General features: G+C 46.5%; 1 protein-coding gene across 1 annotated transcript in view; it reads left to right on the forward strand.

The window, feature by feature from the left end:
• LOC119371946 (uncharacterized) overlaps positions 1 to 18,340 on the forward strand; it is a 231,328-nt gene that overhangs the window by 181,917 nt on the left and 31,071 nt on the right. The window contains exons 3-5 of the mRNA XM_037642396.2: positions 12,881 to 13,003; positions 13,712 to 13,936; positions 16,361 to 16,547. Of these exons, the coding sequence (XP_037498324.1) occupies positions 12,881 to 13,003; positions 13,712 to 13,936; positions 16,361 to 16,547 (535 nt within the window). The remainder of the gene's footprint in view (positions 1 to 12,880; positions 13,004 to 13,711; positions 13,937 to 16,360; positions 16,548 to 18,340) is intronic.

An 18,340-nucleotide genomic window follows, 5' to 3' on the forward strand; every position in this document is an offset into this window, starting at 1 on the left:
TGCGGCATTAGTCCCCCCTTTGAAAAGCATCGACTCGATGCTTGTAAAAAAAACATATACTACAAACACGCGCAGACGCAGAGAACCAGAGACTAAGTCCACTAGCCGCAGGGAAAATAAGATGACGCACCGACACTTGCGCCATGTGCAACAGTAAAATACAAAGAAAACAACCACAGGAGTCCTCATGGTAACAGAAGTAGCGCGAACGCACAAGGGCTACTGTGTGAGTACGGCTTGAGGTCGTACGACGGGCACGGTTTCGGGCTGAAGTTGTCGACGTGAAGACACTGCGCCGTCCGGAAATACTTCGTAGATGAGGTCACTGACACGTCGGAGAACCTTGTACGGTCCGAAATAGCGGCTCGAAGTTTTTCAGACAAGCCTGGTCGTCGGATAGGTGTCCACCCCCACACTCGGTCTCCAGGGTGGTAGGCGACGTTTCGACGGCGAAGGTTGTAACGTCGCGCATCTGCGTCTTGTTGATGACTGATGTTTACGCGAGCCACTTGACGAGCTTCTTCGGCGTACTGGGTGTATTGCTCGGCGTCTGGAGCAAGTTCATCGCTATGATCGCACGGAAGCATAGCATCGAGCATGGTTTGCACGTTGCGTCCGTAAACAAGGCGGAAAGGTGAAAATCGCGTTGTTTCCTGCGTTGCCGTGTTGTACGCAAACGTGATAATATATAAGAAAGTGGCAAGCGACCTGACTACGGTGACCTGCGTTTTTTTTTTTTTTTTGCTCTAAAAGCTATATTGGAATATCATCCGTGCTTACTTCCTTGTGCCCTATTTTTGTTTCGGAATCAGACTGACACTTTTGGTCCTCATCATTCGAGTAAGCTTTGGAACCTCGCTGTTCGCCTTGTCCCCTTTACCGACAGGTAGCTACACCAGTCATGTCTCGGCAGCTGCTTACTTTTCTAATCCCTATAGGCGCCATGCGACGGTGGATTTAACTTTTTGCCGCACGAACCAGCAAGAGCTAAGATGCCATGTTTAATCTTAAAACAAAAAAGAGCGACCGATCGATAAAAGTGCAAACCAAGAAATGCAGACCTAAAAAATAAATAGCAAAGAGAAGAAAGCCATTGATCAGCCAATAATTATTTGTTATTGCTAAAGCAAAATCATAGCCCACTGCCCGCGTCATTTTGCCTAAAGACAACAAAGCTCTCGTTTATATACTGACAGCCACCGCACAGTCAGGCAGCCGAAACAAGTAACAGAAAAGCTACGTATATATGCCAGAAGATTCACAGAGTTCCCAAACAACTGTCGACTGAGTGCATTGGTCGTGGCCACAGTAATGGCCTTGCTGATGTCCTTGCCACGTTCTTTTGCGGGTAGCCAAGGTTCACTATTTCTCGCCACCTTTAACTCCTCGTCCTTACATTTCCCCTGACCCCGCCTCTTCTCATTGCCTGAACACCCATCTTTCGGCGAGACCCGCGTGCTCTCATCCGCCTGCCCTCTCTTCCCCACAATCTATCTCGAATGGAGGCAGCCTTTCTACGGAGAAGGCCGTGGCGGCTCTCTTTCACCTGCCATCACTGGAAGTCAACCGTAGGAAGACTAGTGTCCGAAGTGCGCTGCGTTTGTAGCGAATGTCCGCAGTCTACTTCGCACATTCTCTGGGACAAAGACAGTTCTCGAAAGTGTACTTAGCTGTATGATGCTCATAAGGACTATAGAACGATGCCTAACGAACAACACATTTTATAAGTCGCTTTTGTAGTATCAATATTAATCTTCTAGCAAACTGCGCGGCAGACGGGACACAAAGAAGGAACGAAAGAGACAGACGAAAAAGACAAACAGACGGAGCTCCTTCTTTGTGTCCCGTCGCCGCGCAGTTTGCTAGAAGATGAAACCTCACCAACTCGCCCAGCTTTTGACGCTTGTTATCAATATTACCTAAACCGGGCTACATGCTTATTCTTAATTGCATGAAGATATTATGCCGCGTGGTGACCCCACAGAAAAGAAAAAAAAACAACGATATTAAAGACTAGTCGACATCACTTACGGAGTGTTAAAAGGTCTGCTACATGTTCTAATATCGGCACTCATCTTCCCACTGTTATGTATGATCGTCTTGTGTCTTTAGAGTGGTGAGCCACTACATACACAGCGAAAAGAAAATGACCTTTCTGCCGTTTTCAAAGAGAAAAGTAAAAAAAAGTAACTACATAATGGGAAAAGGAATCTTGGTTCTGCAGCTAGCGCACGTCGCGATGGGGCACCTTCAAAAAATAGGTATAAAAGAAACATTGGGTAAAGCGTCCGAAGCAAGCCTTGTGACGTGTGCATTGGAAACAAACTAAAAGACCAGATGGCGACCATTCGTGCTGACCAAAGATTTCTGAGATCGTTTTTGTTGACGCAAGCTATCCTACAATGGTGTCACTGCTGCCGACACTTTGATGCTATTTTGAGTGCATTGTGACACAATGTTACAGAACACAGATGTTGACCAACACGTTGTGCAACTCTTAGAAAGGACCTTTTATTTATGCCGGCGCCTGTGTTCGCGCAGAGCGCAAGGACAGCGAGAGATTTCATTATATGCGCGGGGCCAGTGGGTGCAAACGCCATCAGTATACTTTCTTTTTTTTTTTACGTCTCAGAAAGCTGCAGCTTCTTAGCGTGTTTATCCTTGCTCGGTTTATTCGAACAGGTTCATTTGATACGATCGAATTCGGTGCATTTCTTCCTTCGCGAGTTAACCCTCAATTTTTGTTAGCCGCCTTCGACGGAGCCGCGCTGCTCTTCCTCACGTCCGCACGTACATTTGTCGCAACGATTGCTCAACCTCGCAATCACTGCCGTCGCCATGACCTCCCCCCCCCCCTTACGACTATTTGCCTTCGGCCTTTCCTCGCACCGGTGCTCATTTCGTTCACCGAGACCCCGGTTTTGTGTTTCGCCTTTGAACCACTGAGCCTGAACTTTTCCTGGGGACGTTATACTCTACCGAGGACATAATCTGCGGTGCTTCAGCGCAGGCTTCAATTAGATACTGAGCTAAGAAGAGAAAGCGGCGCCTTTCGGCTGAGTTTCGCAAGCCGCGAAGAAACGGACCGCGGCGCCGCCTCGTGCTTCAGCCTTTTGTTTCAGCGGCCCTGATTCCGGAGAAATGGGCCGCGCTGGAGCTGCAAGAAACGGAAAGCGCCTGGCTGCTTTTTTTTTTTTTTGGTCGGCATCGTTCTTCTTGTTTTTTTTTTTCTTCGGGGCACGTATTCGACGAAACAGGCCGAAAGATTGAGGTAAAAGGAAAAACGAAAACAAAGAACGTATACCAAATGCCGTTTATAGCGCTTGTCATCAGGACAACGGACGGTTACGTTCGGCGGCCGGATCGCCAGATCTGCTCACGCACATCACAATGCAGCGCTGCAAATATCCAGGGTTTAACCTCGGCCGGTATGAACAATCTTTCCGTTAAGCGAAGCGTGCGATCTTGTGCAGCTGCTGCCTTCTCAGGTGGACGATTTCGCTTTCCACTTCAAGCTCAGGCTGGCGCCGCGGGCTGTTGAAGAAATCGCGAGATCAGTTTCAGCGGTCGCTCGGCGTTCGCACACGGTAACCGAGTTCCGATTCCCCGGAGCAACGCGCACTAGCAGTAAACATCGTGTTCGGGTGTTTTTGTTTAATTGACCGCGCAAACTTCCTGCGCGATGTTTCCTGCTTCTGTACTGTGGTGACTTGTTATGCTGTGTTGAGCCCACTCCCAGTTCTGAACGCGGGTGAGGAATGGAATTAGGAGGGATTGAAAAATCGTCAGAATGCCTTTGGCCAAAACGACCTGGGGCTGTATCTCCTCATACTCCTTTCTGGTCTGGTTAAGGCAAACAAAAAAAAATTTCGTAAAGGCAACATTCTTTGAGAGAAGTTCCTGGTCTTCTCAAAGGGGCACTAAAGAGAAAAACTTTTTTTTTTGCGTATTAGTAAATTACCCTTTCACAATGACAAAAGCATCAATGTTGCAGCGCGAAGATGCACTGTAAGCTATAGAATGCGCGCAAAAAAAAAAAAAAAAAACTGTTTGCGACGTCGCCTTGAGGTTCCCACACTAACTAGCTGTAACGTTATACACTGACAGTGTCTAGTATGGCCTACATAATTTCTTATAGGAAAAAAATTAATTGCAGTATGTTCTAAGAGAGCCAGATAATTCACACAGCAAGCTTCGGGAAATAATATTGAGCCAATTGGGCAAGAATACGAAAATACGAACTTCTATGAAATCCGTGACGTCATTCCGTCATTTAGGTGTTGATGGTATGGCGTACGGTATGGTATGATGTACTTTATTCGGGTCCTGAAGGTCAACCCTTAGGTTTACGCAGGCGGCTCCCACGTCGGTAAGGTTTAACCTTACGCCATTTCGTGGGCCTTCTGGGAGGCCTGTACTTGATCTAGCACTCCACTGTGGATGACTCGTCGCCACCGGTCTCTTCCTTGACACAGTCTGTGAAAGCCACAGAGAGAGAGAGAGAGAGAGAAAGGTTAAGTGAAAGGCAGGGAGGTTAACGAAAAGTTTTTCGGTTTGCTACCCTGCACTGGGGTAGCAAACCGTAAGGGGGGACAGAAAGGTAAAGAAGGAAAAAAAAGAGTAAAAAAAAATTAAAGAAAAAAACGGACACACACTCAAGCACGGGAGCATCATAGTCGTTTAGCGAGGTCAGTTGAGCGGAGAAACTTCAGCAGCGCCTTCGTCGCTTTCTGGTTGGAAGCTAGAACGTTCCGGCACTCCAAAATTGATTGTTCAGAAAGCGGCTGGTCATCGAGGCGTGCTAGCTATGCTGAGAGCTGTTGTCTGTGTCATTGAAAGCCTCAGGATGCTACCAGAGCACGTGGTCCAGAATAATGATGCCATTACACTTATCGCAATTGATTTCTACCTCTCTTTCTGGATATATCTTGCTTATAAAGTTTCGACTCGGATAAGTTCTTGTCTGTAACAATCTCAGAGCCACCGCTTGAGCTCTATTGAGCTTTGCGTGTGACACTGGGAATTCTCTTCTGTTTATGTAGTAATGCTTCGTGATTATGTAAGCAATCGCTCCCTCTTCTCCTACATAGTACTGGGATCCTGGTCGCGTAGTGCACGGATAGTATAAGTACTCGCGCAGCTGCGTTAGCCATCTCGTTTAAATTCTTCCGAGACAGATCAACAGACCTCATATATGCAGGAAACCAGCGTATTTCGGTCACTTGGCTGTCCATCTCACCGATCAACTGGGCAGCCTTTTTGGTTACAAAGCCTTTGGTAAAGTGTCCAATAGCCGTATTAGAGCCACTGTAAATTCGCGCCCACTTACTTTCCTTAAAGCCGATGCTATCGCTACTTGTTCCGCGACTGTCGCGTCTTTAGTCATGATTGTAATAGCATCCCGAGTGAGTCCATCTGCGTCTACTACTGCTGCCGTAAAGGCTTTCTTTACTCTAACCTATGCAGCATCTACAAAAGCCATATGTTATCTGTCCTTTTCCATCTCTCGCAGGAGAGATTTGGCCCTTGCCTTTATTCTTTCCAGGTTGTGCACTGGATGTGTACGAGTGCTATCTTTTAGTTGAACTGTGTCTTCACCCGAATTTCTGGATTCGGTTGAGTGCCACCCTACCTCTTCGAGTATTGTTCTACTTGACCGCTTGTTCCAGAGGGTCTCTATCTGTGGGCAATTTTTCTGAGTTTCAATTATCTCGGCTATAGTGTTGTGGAGCTCCAGTTTCATTAATTTATCATCCGGCGTGTTAGCCGGCAATCTCACGGTTTTTTAACGAACCTTTAAAATTGAAAAAATAAGATTTTGGCTAATTTTGTATTCGAATAATGAGCCTATACGGCGAAATTCTCGACAACAGAATTCTCAGAGAATTCAGTGTTCTTAAACAGGTTTGGTGTTTCCCTTTAATATTCACTTAAGACAATTTCGGCCTCTTATGCATATCTGTATCTTGAACTCACATAGAAAGGGGGATTTTAGGTATATGTCCCTTTTTTTCTCTTCCTACTAATAAACCTGTCACGCGGGCACTCGCTAACTCCGTCCAGCTCCCTCGTCTTTCCGTCAAGGGAGGTGCGGTCCGTGTCGCATGGTCTCTCTTACGCCGAGGAAGTTAAACACGGCTTCTCACGAAGCGAGTTCGGCGATCTCCATTAGCGGCGGAATGGAGTAAATAGTCTCGTCCAGAGTAATCTGTAGTTACGTAAAAAATTGCAAGTACAAAACCGCTGCAGTCAGCACAATAATAAATTTTATCAATATTAAATGTTATTTCGCTGCGTAATTCATCCATAACATGCATTTATCCAAAAAAAGAACTACGTGTATAAGCGCACATACACTCCTCACTATGGTTCGGAAAAAAACCGTCGTGCCGCCACTTTGAATGACTGTCTCCGAGTGTGCGTGCTCGCCGTTGCGTTTACGTCTGTGCATCTCGTTCCGTTCTTATCGCGGTGCTCCTTATTCTACTTCAACATTAGCAAAAGTCATAACAATGAGTGACGTGGATTCTCCGTGATCCCCTGCGGTCGTGCCGGCAGCACATGAGAACGGTTGCGGGACCCATCAGCAGCAAGGGGCTTCATGAACTGAACGTGAGGCATGTGCACATCCTATCTACAGTGAAATCGATTAAAACTTGCGGGGTGTTTGACAACCAGCGGACGTAGAGGAAAAGAGTACCAAAACATATGTGCAGTGTTGCCGGCATCCCTGTCAACATTGCTGCCGACGCCCTTGCAGGTACGCGTTTCTGCCAAAGCATTTTTTTTTTGTTTCGAGTAAAATAAGTTACAGTTTTATAATCACACGTAGGATTTAGAATATTTTCAGCGTGATTAGACGAGAAATCTCGCGTGCAGACGTAGGCGCAGCAGCGCCTAATTTGCCCCTTGAGGCTTCTATCTAAAGCTCGTAAAAGCGGCGTGCGACATGGCCACAACTCCATCTCCGTCAAACTTCCTAATGAAGTTTTACATGTATGGAGTTAAACGACGTTCGTTGGGGCACGTGTGACAGGGGTATAAGTATCGCCCTTAATGCATTTGCTGTGACATTGTTACTAGCGCAAAAAAAAACCTAACCGAAAAAAGGTTGGAAGAGGATTCTTTTTTTCTCCCCTATAGTGACTATGTCATAGCAAATTCATCAACACCAACTAACCTCACTGCATTCGCTAATTGCTGCTGCCCTTTAGGCTATGAGAATCCGAAAGGGGTGATATTTCCAGTGATCTTTTGAAATTAGGGAGTTTTTGAATAGGAGCCCCAAAATTTTGGGGTCCCAAAGCCCTTTGCGTGTGCTCACTTTGGGTCAAACAGGAGCTAGGAGTTTTCGAATAGGGTCTGCGGCGCTTTGGGCACTCCCCCTATTCTAGGTCACTCTTGTCTGCGCCAAGTGCCATCGCTTCAGTAGGCGCCGTGATGTTTGTTTGACACAAAGCTTTTGCGACAGGCTTTGGGGCTCCCGCTAAATTCATAAAATAGCGTCCCCAACGCAAGACCCAAACGCTGTTTGGGTTTAGCGCATGCGCAGTGGCCTCGACGCTATTTCTTTGGGGCCCCAAAACGTTTGGGGCCCCTATTCGAAAACTCCCTACTATCTCACGTGTTTTGAATGCGCAATCATTCGAGAGAAAAAAAAAAAATATGCGCATAGAATACGCGATTTGCTTTTATTTGATTCTATTCAGTTTTGTTTTTAATTGGCTGATAATTGAGAAACAAGCAAGAAGCTTCTTAGGAGTGTTAATTCAAACAGCGCAAAGCTTCGAGCAAGTGTTAATCCCAAATGGAGTTCTCCTAAAAGAGTGGCGTTAATTGCATAGTGTAGCGCTTGACTAGTTGCGTGCTGCCGCATTCCGCACGGACACCTGCGCCAGACAGCACAGGCAAAACGATAGAGTGAAGGTGATTTGTTACTCCTGCTGAAACAACGAAGATGAACCATTAGATGGCCATTACAGTCGAAACCCGCGATAACGAAATCCCGAGGGAAGCAAATTCTCACCGCAACGAAATATTTGCGGAGCACCGGCGAACGCCCATAGGAGTCAATGCATTTCGTAACTCGCGTCTACGAAATATATTCATATCGCAGTCCCTCATTAACGAAATTTTTGAAACACGACTGCGCGAATAATCTACTCTCGCAACATTAACTACATTTGAAAACTGCTGAAATGCATTCATGCTACACTTAAATTGTGCAAACCTATTGCTACAGCGCACTTGAGAAGCAGCCGCCATCATTGTTTTCAAAAAAACATAAAGCTGGCGACAATGATGATGATGATGATGATGATGATGGCTTGCCGAAACACGTTATCGCGGACGACGTAGCCAAATCCACATTCCTCATGGAGTTTCGTTCGTTGGCTTGGCTCTGTGCTTGGCTTTGTTGGCTTTGCGCGCACATGGTCGCGTGTGTGGAGCCATTTGTGGAGCGTTTGCTTGGTCGCTTGGTGCAACGTGAACTGTGTGTTGCGATTGCTTCGTCCGATTTCGCTGCCGTCGAAGATGCCGCCTCCAACGAAAAAGCGGAAGTTCATCACGCTGGAAGATAAGGCTGCAATGATCAGTGAGGTGGGAAAGGGCAGGAAAAAAAATGGACATCGCCGAAGAATTAGGCGTTGCGTGCAGCTCGCTGTCCACGATTCTGCGCTGATCTGCGCTCATGCAGCGGAGCCGGAAGAAGGTTCGCCTGCAGGCGCACTTGATGACGGTACTGGTGACAGCGCAGTGCCGCCGTCACTGACCAGTGCATGGGGCGAACTTTGTGCCGTGGAAAGCGAGATTCCCGATCGAGAGGCATAAAATTGCAGCATGGTAAGGCCCGCCAAAGCAAACTTACTGAGTTTTGGAAATAAGATGTGTTTTTTTGTAAATTCCATGTCTTTTCTGCCGCATTCTCGCACCAACGAAATTCCCGCAAGAGCGAAATTTTGTGCTTTCCCCGCCGATTTCGTTATTGCGGTTTTCAAGTGTATATGTGCCAGCGCCGTGGTCTGTTGTTTCTTCTGTTCGTCCTCGTTCTTTCGCGCGTTTTATTCATTCAAGAAGATGAACAGACCAGTCCCAAATTTTGAGAATGCACGCGAGAGAGCGATTCCTCGTTACGACAGGCGGAGAAAAGGAAGGAAAGGCGATAATGTATGAACAAGATGGAGGCAGCCACCACGTGGCATGCACTTATTTAATACCAACACAGCACGTGCATGTTTCATACACCTGGAAGCATGCATGCAGCTACACACTCTACATGCACACACTTATGGTGGCCATTATATGTGTTGCGACCGACCCTTACAGGATCTTGGCTGCGTTATCTTTATTTCGTAACTCAGAAAGAAACAAAATAAAGTAAAGAGAAAACGACTTGAACAACGAATAAACCGTGTTGGTTAATTTCCTCGCATTTTGAGCAGAGAAGCTTGATGGATACTGAGAACGCCAACGGTACCGTACTTTAATTGGTGGAAAACATCGGCGACAGTAATACAAAAAAAAAGCGAGTTGAACAAACAAAGCAACATAGAGAAAGGCAGGTTCTACCCTTGCCCCGCCCCCTACCAAGACGGTGTAAATAATAAATTGGCGCTTTGTCAAATCTTGAATGAGCGAGGTAGGCGAAGTGATCAAACCTTGAAGAAGCTCGTGTGCCCTCTATACAATGAGCACAACGTCTTCAAGTCAGCCAAGGTAAGCTTTCTCTAACAAAGGAAATACCTTCAATAAAACTTGCAAAACAATTGTACTTTGAAAAATTTTGCCTTACCTGTGTTTCGCAGCTTCCTGCACAGTGACCTATCTTAAGTATAGGGGCGCAAAAGCCCCCCTATACTTAAAGACTTAGCTTAATTTTTGATCATAGGCGGGCATTGAAGGTGGAGCTCTTCTAAGACGATCGTTGAATGCTTTCTTGTAGGGATGTCATACGCATGTGGCGTGCATGTTTTTTTACAGTAGAGCTGTTAAGCTTTTCGTTACGCCGTCCACAGCCGACGGAAAGCTCGGCGGGTATGAGCCACAGAGAGCGTGTATGTGCGAAGCAGTTCCTAGCATAGCATTGAGCATTTTTTGTTTTGTTTTGTTCTTATTTTATGTCTCTCTGTCTCTCTGTCCTCTTTCCGACCCCTATGTTCGCACCCCTCTGCAGGGCAGCAAACCGGCTATTACTACCAGGTTAACCTCCCTGCTATTTCCTTTTCCTCTGTTTGTCTCTCTCTCTCTCTCTTTTGACTCCGAGCGCTTCCTAGACGTCCGGGTAAGACGTCTCCCCGTTCTTGAAGAGAAGAACGGGGATAGAGAGAAAAAGAGAGATCCAAAAAAAAATAGAGAGAGAAATAGAGAGGCAGACAGAAAAGGTAGACAGAGAAAGAAATAGACACAAAAAAGGTAGAGAAAGCAGACCAAGGCAGAGAGAGAATTGAAGAAAGAGAGAGAGAGGGGAAAAGGAAGAAAGAGAAAGAAAGGTAGAAAGAGGGAGAAAATAATGGCAGAGAGAAGGAGAAACAAGGAAGGCCGGCCAGCTCAGCACTTCCTTCAGGCTTGACACCACTAGGGGCGAAGCTGTCTTAATGTTTGCTGCTTTTTTAAACACGAAAGTGTTTTATGCTGGGTTCCATCAAGTACTTCCGTTACGGATATGACGTTGATAAAATGGACGCCAACGGGTGAGAAAGAAAAAACCAAGAAAAAGATCCGCCGCTGGGAATTGAACCCACGGCCTTGCGGCCGCGACGGTAAGCGGCCGACGCTCAACCGACTAAGCTACCTTGGCAGGGCTGGACACTTCACGAACGCTCCATATCTTTCACACATTGTCTCTCGTACGGCGCGCTCTGTTGGCGGTGTAGGTAAGCAGGGAGGAGCGGGGCGGTGCCGCCGTCTGTGTGAGGTGAAAAGAAGTAATGCGTCACGATCGACACTTACTAGCGCTTATTCCGAGATTGCACGCAATATCGGAGGTCATGGTTAAATCGTCTCGATACCAGCGAGGGACACTGGCTGCGCTGGCGTCGCCGATGCACCCTAGACGCAGTTATGTTTCTTGCCTTTCGCTTCGTGTTAGCGTGCGCCGGCTTATCGGAATAGTGCAGTTTCCACATGCACCAACGGGATTTCTCCGCCGCCGACTGCTTCGATTGCGAGAGGACTGACTAACAAAACTGCTGTAATACGCGTTGCAGAAAGGACACGATTTCGACGGGCGAATGTTGTGCCTGGGTGGAGCGAGAGGGAGGCCAGAGGGACGCACGCGTTTGTGGCTCAAGCTAGGAACCTCTGCTTCCCGTGTTACTGAAGCGCTGTGTGGTAGTGTATGTATGAGCACCGGCGTCGGTTACCCATTGCTAGAAAGCGCACACCGTGCCGTTTCTCTCCTTAATTGCAGACGTTTTGACGAAGTGCATATCGGGTACAAGTGTTGATTATGAGCTTGTTGATGTGATCTTTACGCGAGATTCACGATTCGCGGTGTCCCAGTATATGTTCACAGCTTCAGCTACCACAACGGTTTAATCATAATCATGGGCGTTAGTCGTCGCGATGGAGACATGCCACTAGGCGTCAACATGGGTGCATCCACGTCAAACGGTGCTATAGCTGCCAAACACGAATAGACATTGTACAAGCTCTCATATATCACTATACAATACGCACCACTTCTGTGAAGACACGTTTCACTTTCATGTTATACCGATTCCTATGACGGAGGAATCAGCAATGTTTTTTTTTCTTTCTTTTTTTTTACACAAGAAGTCAATGGTCGTAATTTTGTCGACATACTGCAGTCGAGGCAGCGGAGGACGGTGCATAGGAGGGCGCATTTAGGTAAAAGTCGACATCTTGCGGAGCCACCTTCGGGTGAAATTGCGTGCAGCAATGTTCGCCTTTGTTTGGGTGGATGTTGGCGCCACACAGACGCACCGTGCTGTCGTCGGACGCCGAAGAGACGGTTCTCTTCGAGGAACCCCTCTCGTCGTTGTCTCAGCCAACTGTAGTGCTATTTTTTTTCTTTTTTTTCCTCTCGTATTCCTTACCGCAACGGCTCCATCACGGCTAACGGGCGCTCCGGTTTATCTACGGCTGGGCTCAGCTTTTTCTGCTCGAGAGCTGTACACGCGCGCAGCGCCCACGCAAGCTCGTCTAACTCCCCAGAAAGGGCCTACTCGCCTTAGTTACCGCCATGTTCCTAGAGACAAAGATTTCTTAACACCGCTGCGTCTTTCCAAGCTGGTCTAATACCTTGAGTCTTTTTTTTTCGCGCGTTGTTAAATCCAGGAAGTGCCTTTTTTCCCTCTTAAATGGCGTCGCGCCAGGAGCGGATATGTAGCGTTAAATCTGGTGCCCTTGCACAATGTTGAAGGTATAGTATACCGGTGCACGTGCCTGCCGGATTTTAAGAGCGTGATTTTAGAATAAAGAAGGACAACTAGAAAGCCAAACAAAACGTTGCTTGCGTTAAAGATGTACCTTCGTAACGATGTGCAAGTTGGGCAATAAAAATCCCCTTATTATGCTCAAGTTGACCACGTCCTTACATTCACGTTATACGTGCTCTCGCGGAAGAATAAGTTTGGCCGCAGATAGTTCACTTTTTTTTTTGGTCGTAGTGAAACGAAATACTGAAAATACTGAAAGTGAGAAAAAAAGAAAAGACGAAATGAGCAGTCTGCCTTAAAATGCAGCATCAGCAATGGCGTTAGTTCCCATTTGTACGCTGACAGAAAGTATGCATCTTATGCGAAGAACGCAAATACAGACGTAGCATTGCTTCCCTAATACTTCAAAGTCGTTGCACCTTGAGATAAACCACGCATTATAACTTATTTCTTTTCCTGACCGTGTTATGTCGCCGCAGGTGCTCGGGGTGTTGCTCCGAATTCGGAACGCCGCTCCCGGATGGAAGTGCTACCTGGACTTCACATTCACCTTGCTCAATCGCGAGCACTTCTCGAAGAACGAAGCCCTCTCCGAAAAGCAGGTGAGTAGCCTAATTCGAGTGCGTGCGAAATATTTATTCATGTACACCAAAGGCCCGTGGGCATTACATAACCGGGAGGGGGGGGGGGGGCATGGTACACACTCATAAAATCAATACGAATAATCAAGTACAAAAAAAAACATTTAAAAAATAACAGTGTTCATGTTTTAGTTTTGTTTTTCGAGCGTGCCATCATGCGAGACACGTCGGTGCGTCGGTGGATAGACACATTAGCATTCATCGCACGGTGCATTAAGGCATCATAAGGGACGCTATTTCTCCTCGGGGCAGAAGCTAGCTTACGTTTTCTCCGTGCGTCAACGAAACGGTGCTTACACCTCGGATTTAGCCGCGTGTTGTAAACAGTTTAATATCCTAACGAAATTATACCCTCTATTTATTGTCCTAATAATGTAATCAAGATGACTCGCGCCATGTCTGTCTAGGGCACTGTTGCAAAAGGAAAATTCATTGAATATCAAACGTCAGGGTTGTGTTAATGTTTGATATCATGACACATTGTGCAATGCGCACGCGGATATTATACTGCCTGCCTGATAGCCCTGTGCCACTTCCATCCGCGTACAATTTTTTTTGCGCTCCTTTTTTTTGTTTCTAGCCATGGCAACCAAATTGAGGGAATACTTTGATAATAGTATGCATAAGCTCCATGTTTAGCCAACCACGCATGCCAAACCGCGGATACAGGTTCGCTTCTCGGCGGAAGAGTCGACGCATGGCGCTGCCCGTTGGATCCTCATCTCGGACCTGCAGTCTCGGCGCTTCTCGGACGAGACGGGCGAATTCCTGCTGGAGCTGTCGCTGGCCAACGCCATGACGGTGTTTGAAACAGACATCCGTGTGCCTCCGCAGCTGCTCAATCACCACCACCACCATCACCACCACCACAGGGGCAGCGGTGCGGGACAGCAGGTGCGTGGCGCCTTTTACGCGGCGTCATGATGGCGCGCTTAGCCTCGGTTCACGCTCGCCATCAGGAACAAGCCCCTGATGCGAACCCATGTGAAACCACGCGCAACCAACTGTGTTCAGCCAATTAAAAGGCCCTCCTACCGACAACGCGTCTTGTTTGTGACATCTTGTAACTTGGTCGTTCAGACGTCCGTGCTGCGAAAAAATTTGAAATCACAGTTTTCTACTACGCTTTCTGATCACGACCTGTGGGCGATACCATTCCGTCCTCATAATTCTCGTTTGAGCGTAGCCTGAAGCATCCCTGAACCATGGACACGCTTCTTGCATTGTGTCAGAAATACTGCTTGTTCTTGATAACATAGCGTCTTGTTGGGGAACTGAACATGCTGTCCAATCAATCAATCAATCAATCAATCAATCAATCAATCAATCAATCAATCAATCAATCAATCAATCAATCAATCAATCAATCAATCAATCAATCAATCAATCAACGTCTATTGTTTTTAAAGGTGATACATATGAGTTTGGACATACAGAAGGAGATGCCATAGCTCATGGCTGCGAGGGATCTTTGCATGAGAAAATGTGAGTAAGCGACACGGATGCAACTATTATACGTTGTTTACGAGAGAAACACGGCTATTCTAGTTGTAAGAATGCGAAATAACGACTTAACATGCTATTAGTAACAGGCAAAACTTTTTGTTTTCAAATGCAACAGAGGGTACATACTATTTTAGACCGTTATGCAAGATGCCTTGTATTCGGTTTTTCAATATTTGTTCTTAAGTGGACCCTAGATAAATCTTTACGCCCTTACATACCTGCCTGCTACGGCATTTGTCAGGTGCAGGGTGCGACCACACCTTGTATGGTTTTTATACGCGTGCTGCGTATTGTTGTGATGTAGTTGGCTTTGTTTTTCTTGATATGTGATTCGTATAGATAACGGTGTCTGCTAAATTTTCATGTCGCCGCAGTGTTTGACCTTTTGTTGTCATCACCCAGACAACACCAGACAACAACACCCAGACAGCAACCAAAGTGTGTGTGTGTGTGTGTGTGTGTGTGTGTGTGTGTGTGTGTGTGTGTGTGTGTGTGTGTGTGTGTGTGTGTGTGTGTGTGTGTGTGTGTGTGTGTGTGTGTGTGTGTGTGTGTGTGTGTTGAACGAAGGGCGGATAACAAGGTCAGATGGCCAGAAAACGTAGCTTTGCCTCACCTTATTCTTGTGACATGTTTTTCGCGATACGGCACGTCATGCTGAATGCGTTAAAAGTAGTGGGTAGGAAAAATCTCTGCAAACAATTCTGCCCGGCGTCCGTAGAAATGTTCCAGGCACAATGTAAAATTACTGTGTGTCTTCTTACTAGTCTTCTTACTAGAACATTGTCAAATAGTGTTCTGCCACCCAATGTTGCTTTCTTTGGGTGCGTTATCGCTAGAAAGACTCACAATGTCAAGCAAGCAAGGCTTAGCCGAATAATGTGAAGAGTAGCTTCACGTGGCAGCAAGAACTTATTGGTGTATAGTTTAGTGTAATAATTCTCCGACGTTATCATTCACATTTGCTTGGCAACGGTTGCTTCCAGCAGATAACTCGAGCCTAGCATCCTCCGTTTTCCTGGCGCCTAAATACACATTTAGCGTAATCGCCTGCCCAATGGGTTGGTCTTTTCAAAGCCATTTCATATCAGTAATTCTCCTTCAAATTAACACTAAAAAAATACACCTGTTGGTAGTGTTTGATTTGACTTATGATTTATTCATTTCATTCTCATCATGAGCCGATGACCTTACCGTTTTAAGGTCCGCCTGGAGTATCACTCTCATTAAAAATAGCTCTTTTATTAGTCGTTGTTGTGATGTCATTATAGAGAATGCTAGCAGATGTTGATCGAACAGAAAGAAAGAAAGAAAGAAAGAAAGAAAGAAAGAAAGAAAGAAAGAAAGAAAGAAAGAAAGAAAGAAAGAAAGAAAGAAAGAAAGAAAGAAAGAAAGAAAGATTACGGCTGCAGAGTAAACGATATTAGGGAATGTCTTCACTGGCAGTCGCCCTTTGAGAGCTCCCACCGTTTTTTATTTCCTGCCAGCCGACAGCAATGCCGTGCGTACGTCGTTCTGTATCCCCCAAATTGTATATAGCGAGTACATGTTTCACACTTTCGGACGGGCGCGCACACACACACACACACATACACAAACGCACCGTACACGGCCGTTGACAGGGACGCCGAGAAACTAAGTGTAGGCGATGACTTAGCGAAGCGCCGCTGATGCTCGAGAACAGCGTGGCAGCTGCGCCAAGCTTCAAAGTAAGGGAGGCGCAGCCTGCTCTCGGCTCGTCTTCACTAGTGCCTGAAGCGAGTTGTTTCCGCTGCCGCATGACGCGCGACCACGCTTCTGCTCTCGCTTCTGCAGAAAGACTGGGGCCCCCTCGGTTCGGCGCCCGGCACGCCAACAGGATCCGGAGGGGCGCAGAGCCCCCGAATCGAGTCGTCCTACTTTTGCTTCGGAGGTTTCGACTGGAACATTGCGCTGCTTCCGGACGGTTCGCCCGAGGACGGTGACAACGGCCGGCCCCGGGTGCTCCTCATCAGGCACACAGGTCGGATTCCTTGCGCCGCATCAACTACGCCTCGGGGCTCTGGAATTGTTTGTTTGCCTTAACCTCCCCTGAGCTCTGAGATGCTCGTTTATTTTAAGCGCTACCAGCGCATATGCATGCCAGTAGGCAGCTCGAGACAGAATATAAAGAGGGTGGCTTATATATATATATATATATATATATATATATATCTATATATATATATATATATATATATATATATATATATATATATACAGAGAAAGAGAGAAAGAAAAGAGCGGCAGACAGATCTTCCAATCTTAACGTAGGTGTGTACCTGCACCCTACGCCGATTCAACCAGCTGCAAATTATCAGGACCACCGTTTCCCCGCTTCTTAATAACTTAAAACAATTTTCATTAATTTTCATGATCATCATAACCTTAGCGACGCATTTTCATTTCGCCTACTTCAAGTACGGGCCATTTGCTTACAGGTTGTTCTACGAACTTTGCTCCTAATTAAATTGCCGAGCGGGGCTGGTAAACATAATTCAGTGGAAAAACATTGCCACTATTTCTTCTGAGGCAATATTGACTGTCATTGCGAGGCGTTTTTATTTGGAGGAGGGACATTACATGCCACCGTCCATTCTTTCTTATGTGCAACCTCCGTTGCTCTTGGGGGTCAATAAAAAATGTGTTGTTAAAGTGGTTTACTCTGACACTACTGAATTGTCTCGCTTATGCTTTTAGACACGATTTTTTTCTATTGAAATAAGAAATTCAGAAGCCGACGTACTTTTTAGCCTTATCAAGCTGGCTGCAAAGCGTTCACAATAGACCAGAACAGAGTGGAGCTTTGCGCAGTTGCAGATTTTCTGACACATTCAACACCTCTGAAATCTTCTCTCGAGACCATTTTGAATTTCTAGGAGAAACAAATCTAAGGATAAGGAAGAGAAGGGAGCAGGGGAGAGCAGAGAGTTTTATCAATTGCTGCGGTATGCCATCAGGGGCTCTTAGGAGGTAACTAAGAGCCAAGTAATTGACGTATAGTGCCCTATGAACCAGTGCGCTGGCGAATTCGCTTGCCCTTCTCACCTACACCTGTAACCGCGTATTAAGGTGCGAGCCGGTTTATTCTTAGTCGACGCTCGCACTTAAGTGTGCTTTCGTGCGCTAGGGCCTACTAGTGCCGACATTACCACTTCCCGTCGCTATAGTGCGCTGTCATGCCACAGCGAATGCACGCGAGTATGCGAAGAGAAAAAGGGGGAGGGATCGTTTCATGGCTTAACGAAGGCGCAAGATCAGCGCTTTCTTTTAGAGCGATAGCTCTACTACTCCTGGTACAAACCCAGAAAACGCCTCGTTCCGTGAATCTTACCTTCAAATCCAGTCAAGGTCATGCTAGCGTCTCTGAGCTGCGTCAGCGTCGCAGAAGATTGTTGACGCATTACCTGCAAGATGGCGCAAAGTTCTCGCCGATGAGTTCGTGCTGACGTTTCTCCAGCGTATCAGCGCGTTGATCACGTGCTTCATTACCCGCGCCTTCCGTGTCGTCACAACGGCGCCCAAAATGCTTCAACGAAATGCTAGTGCATCACCAGAGGCACTGGCGGGGTCCAAGTTCACTGCGCGTTGGTGCCGAGCAGTGCCTGCGTGTTGTCTTGTGGTGCAATTGTACATGTGGTTGTTGCTAGTACAAAGGCGACTGTCTATCTAAACCGGAACTCAAGTTAAAAGTAACCAAAAATAGCCATGACTTTTAATTTGAATGCCAAATATGCAGTCAAATATAACATAAGTGATATTATGAATGGAGTTTTT

Source organism: Rhipicephalus sanguineus, chromosome 1 (assembly GCF_013339695.2).
Source record: "Rhipicephalus sanguineus isolate Rsan-2018 chromosome 1, BIME_Rsan_1.4, whole genome shotgun sequence".
In the NCBI taxonomy this organism is placed as follows: domain Eukaryota; kingdom Metazoa; phylum Arthropoda; class Arachnida; order Ixodida; family Ixodidae; genus Rhipicephalus; species Rhipicephalus sanguineus.